Source organism: Nothoprocta perdicaria, unplaced genomic scaffold (genome assembly GCF_003342845.1).
Source record: "Nothoprocta perdicaria isolate Ctin4 unplaced genomic scaffold, notPer1 scaffold_87, whole genome shotgun sequence".
Lineage (NCBI taxonomy): Eukaryota > Metazoa > Chordata > Aves > Tinamiformes > Tinamidae > Nothoprocta > Nothoprocta perdicaria.
In genome coordinates, this window is record NW_020456165.1 from 2,030,295 (window position 1) to 2,035,128 (window position 4,834).

Genomic DNA, 4,834 nt, shown 5'->3' on the forward strand with positions numbered 1-4,834 from the left:
CTCCTTTCTCCTTTCTCCTTTCTCCTTTCTCCCTTCTCCCTTCTCCCTTCTCCTTTCTCCTTCTCTTCTGCTTTCCTTCTCCTTTCCTCTTCCTCTTCCTCTTCCTTTGCATGGTTGTCAAGTTAACAGGAAACCAGTATGTTAACAATATGATTATTTAGTTTTGGAGATGGAGCTACAAAGAAAAGTGAGATATAGAGTGGCCTTGCTGCTTCATTTAGTGTCCTTGTCACTCTCTCGCACCTCCTCATTTTCCCTCTTTCTCCCTCTTTGCATCTACCTCCATCCCTGCCCTTGCAGAGAAAAAAGGGAGTTTTTTCCAGTCCAGAGCAGGAAGAGGTGGGATGTGACTGACCCACATCCCTCTGGTCCCACAGCAGGAGGAGAAGGAGGAGCAAAGGACATGTGAGAGGAGTTTGGCCTGAAATGTGTAACAGAAATGTTAGGAATGACCCTCGGTGCCACATCCTGTTTCACAGGTAGCAGCAGGGACTGCAGTAACGGGAAAACCTGGGACTGACTCGATTGATTTGGGGTTTTTTTTGTTTCTTGCTTTCCTTTTGGCACAGCAGCCTGCAGGGCTCTGTCAGATGCTGTCTGATTGCCTTGAGCAGCTTCAGGGCTTGCAGCAGGAGAGGGTTTATTTGGAAAATCTTGGCTGTGGCCCTTTCCTCCCCCTTTCTCCCTTCTCCCATCGCCAGGCAGAGCCCATAGCAATTGAGTGGGAGGCCTGAAACTGCTTGTAATAAATCCCATGGTATCCTTACACTTTTACTCTCATAATTTGGTTTCCTTCTCATTTTTCTTTGGTATTCCTTCCTGCCACATGTAGGTGAGTGTCTGCCTTATAGGGGGAGCTGCTTGAACCAGCTTGCAGAACTGGACTGAGCTCTCCTGATATGGATCTGATCCCGACTCACCCCTTTTGTTCCACCCATCTTCCCGCTGAATTTAGGGAAAATAGCTTACCTTGTGAATAAAACGCGTTGCAAGAAACGTTGAGCTCCACACTGTGTGTTTTAACCTCATGTGCTAAGTAGCCCAGTTGAGGTTATGAGTGTTTTAGGACAGTGACAGGGCGTTTTTATGTGCCCTTAATGGTAGGCAGTGAAAAGCTAAATAGTTGACAGCAAATAAATCCTTGATTGGAAACGCTTGCTCACTTGCAGTGTCTGTTTCATCGGTTTTTCTTTCCCCCCACCCAGTTTTCAGAGTACATTCAAGCCCAAGTGGATTCCGGCAAAGGGAAACTAGCCCCGGGTTTCGATTTTGAGAAGATTGTCAGGAACATGTTCAGCAACCAGGACCGGGACGGAAACGGGAAAGTCACAGCCCAAGAATTCAAGCTGAAAGACCAAGAGGCCAAAGAGCAACACGACGAACTGTGAAGCCAGGAGAGGAGCTTCCCGAGCCGAGGGGCCGCTGGGCTGCGCGTGTCCCCGGAGGTTGGAGCGAGCGTCTCGGCGAGGCGCGAGACGTCCCGTAGGAGCCAAAATGGGAAGAGATTTCCATTGGGCTTCTTAGGTAGGAATGTCACCAAAAAAGAAAAAGAAATAACCCCAAACTAAAAAGAAAACCAAAAAAAAAAAACCAAAACAAAAAACCACCCTGGTGTTAAGTGCCTCAAGATGGGATTTATAAATGGATTTATAAACTGATGGAGTCTTGCCAGCGTGGGCTTGTGAACCATGTGGTGTATTTTTGTACTGGGAATCGGCGGGTGTCACTGGGCGCCACGCGGTCACTTGGAGGGGTGGTAGTGGGTAAACGTAGAGGGTGCTCGTAGAGGGGTTTTTAAAAGTCTTTTGTATTTAAAAATATTTCTGCAGGAGAATGAGTCAGAAAATATTTCCCATGTAAATAGTCTGTAAAAGCTGCCAGAGGGGACCCTGGTTCCTCGTGGGAGGCAGGACACTCTTCCCGGCAACTAAAGCAGCTCCTGGGAGTGTTTGCCAGCAGGAACTGGGATGTGCCAGCCGCAGGACCCACGGATGGTAGCTAGGCCAGTGGAAGGTGTTCATAGGCTGTGAACTTAAACTAAACAGGCCTAGAATGTAATGGTGTATGTGCTGGGATTTTGCTTTTCAAAATAAAACTTGCCCCCATCTGTACCAAGTTTACTTAGTGCCCTTGATCCTCTCGCTGGCGTGGCAAAGCAGCGCTCAGAGCGGTGATCCCCAGCTTTGCTAGTCACAGTCTTATTCAGAGTGTTTTTAGACTCCGAATGTTAGTATCATGTGGTGCAAATACTGCCATAAGTACTGGATAAAATTGATTTGACTTCAGGCTTGTGTCTCCTATTTTGGGAATTGTTAGACTAGGGGTGAGTACTTGGACCTGACACAGCGGAGCAGCCTGGCAGGGCGAGCAAACAGAAAGACAGTGACAAAACCAAGGAGCGAAGCCGCTGCGTACGCCGCGACACGAGGGGAGCGGGGGAGCGAACACTGTGAGCCTGCAAGTCTGACACACAACACCCTGCACAAACAGACACGTTTTCCTGGAAAGCTGCGTGATCTCCTCCCGGAGCACGGCTGCGTGCAGCGCGCACTGGCAGGGACAGGCAGGGAGGCGGCTCTGCTGCCTTTAGGTGCTTTGCATGTGGCTTCTTGGTCTCCTCCAGCCGCACGCGTGGGCTGCGGGCTCCCCGAGACGCGCTTTTGGCAGACTGCGGTTTCAGTTGGCTTTTGTGCCAACGCTTTTGTGTCGATTTTTAATATAGTTGTCGCCATAGAAAACGAAAAGTGAAAATTTGGGAGGTTTGATTCCTGTAGCTGTTGGATAACTGATCTTTTTGTGACATAAAATGTCGATCAGCTCCTGCTGCCGGCGCCGGCTGTTCTTTTCCCTGGTGTTTGCCGCGTGGGGAGGCAGGAGGGAGCAGCCGGCCGCCCTCTGGGGCGCACACGGGCCTGTCCCGATACATTCCTCCTGCTGCTGCCAGCCCCTAGGGAGAATATCCGAAACTAGAACTGCTCCACTCAAAATAATAATCCAGAATAAAGGGCTTTGTTTCCATAGTTCACGTAGGTGAAGGTAAATCATTGTTTGGCCTTGGAAGGAGTTTGTTGATTTATCCCTCTGCTCTGGTGGCTGTTGGGAAGGGGACATTTCTCCGGGAAGGGGCCTCAGAGCCTATCGGCTGCCGGAGAGGCTGCTCCTCAAGGTGATCCCTGCGAGCAGCTGGGGCCGGTCGCTGGCGGAGAGCCGAGCGGCAGTGCCCGGCGGGAACACCAGGAACGCCAGCAGGAACACCGGGAATGCCGCGGGAGCGCGGGGCTCAGCACGGCTGTCACCGCCACGCTCAGGCCGGCGCCTGCAGGGAAGAAGCCGCAGGGAACAGGTCCCGTGCTGCCAGCCGCCCTCCTTGGAGGAGGAAAGAGGGAAACGCACGTGTCCGACTTTTAAATGAGATGGATTTGGAGGCTTCCGTGCCTGCCGAACTGAGATAGTGTCCCGCTCAGGAATGCGGCGCCAGCCTTTCCATATCACCAGTAATTGGGTGAAATTAGGGGCTTTTCTTTAGCTCAATGAGGGGCAGCTGCTCCCGGGGAGGCTGCTGGCCGAGGCAGAGGCACCTCCGGGAAGAAAGCTCTGCTCCCAGGCACCAGGTATTTGTAAGCATTTTTCTTCTGCATGATTCTTGTGCTCTAATTTACCACATAACTGCTCATGATTTATATACTTGAAAATCAAAAATGAGTTTGCCTTTTTTTTTTTTTTCAGTTTGTGTAACTGTGCTTCTCACTGCTTGCTTTAGATGTCAGAAACACCCTTTCGGTTACGTAAAGGTTGGGGCACCGCGTGTGATACTTTCCTTTCCGAGCTGTTCATGACTGAAAGGTGCTGTTTGCATCATCGGAATTCTTGTGGCATGATAATAATCCTTTCCTGAAAGGGACTGGATAATACGGATGGCAATTCCAGGTTACGAGCTTAGACTCCCGTGTCAGTTTGGCTTGAGGTAACTGGTCTGCAGTTTGTTTGTGGTTTTGGAGAGGTTTTTGACCGGATTAGTTGTTCTAGCTAAATTAACATGATTAGAAAGGTGGGATTTTGACCAAGAATAGGTGTCACCTTCTGTTTTATTTGTTTTGGAAAAGTGGAGGGTATCTGTAAACAGGTTTTGCTTTTTCTCTGCACTCCTGGCTTGGAAGGATACTGGATGGAAAGATATTGTTAATCTGCCAAGTTACAGGACCATTTTAAACACCCCTCCCAACCCAGATGTATCAAGGAAGTGACGGCTTTTCCCTCTGGAATGCTGAGCACGCGGTGATCCAAGAGGTTCTGGGGATCCTCGTGGCATGGGCAGGGGCTCCAGTGGCACCTGCGGCTGTGGGTCGCTCCGAGCGCGTAGCCGATGCCGAGTCCCACTTGGGCAGTGCCGGAGCGCCCGGAATCCGCAATGGAAGCAAAGGCTCCGGAGGCTCCTTCTAGCCGGCTGGGGAGGTCGGGGCCGGGTGCTTGGCGAGGCTGGAGCTTGGCCTTGGAGCAGCAGAGTGTTAACGACGGCACCTGAGGTGGGGAGGGAACCGCGGCTGCGCACAGTAACCCTTGAGAAAGCGTCTTACCGGGATGAGGAGCTGCCTTTAATTCAAATCTACTCGCTCAGAATTTGGAGTATGACCTTCCCTCCTGCCCTCCCCACTCCCAGGCTCCCCAAAGGATAAGCAAACAATAGGGATGCAGAATATTCTGCAATGATCAAACGTTTCGAAAACGTCTATTGAGAGCAAGCACTGTCTGAATTGGGGGAATAAAGCATTTTTACTGAGGAAAAATATGAAAGATTTGGGTGAACATCTGTAGCGTGTTAATGGGATCCTGCAGA

The 4,834-nt window shown here is 50.6% G+C and overlaps 1 protein-coding gene across 1 annotated transcript in view; it reads left to right on the forward strand.

Annotated features, from left to right (window-relative positions):
* FKBP9 (FK506 binding protein 9) overlaps positions 1 to 1,745 on the forward strand; it is a 14,749-nt gene extending 13,004 nt beyond the window's left edge. Inside the window, exon 10 of the mRNA XM_026052327.1 lies at positions 1,206 to 1,745. Coding sequence (XP_025908112.1) covers positions 1,206 to 1,388 — 183 coding nt within the window. The 3' untranslated portion in view covers positions 1,389 to 1,745. The remainder of the gene's footprint in view (positions 1 to 1,205) is intronic.
* The last annotated feature ends 3,089 nt before the right edge of the window (positions 1,746 to 4,834 follow it).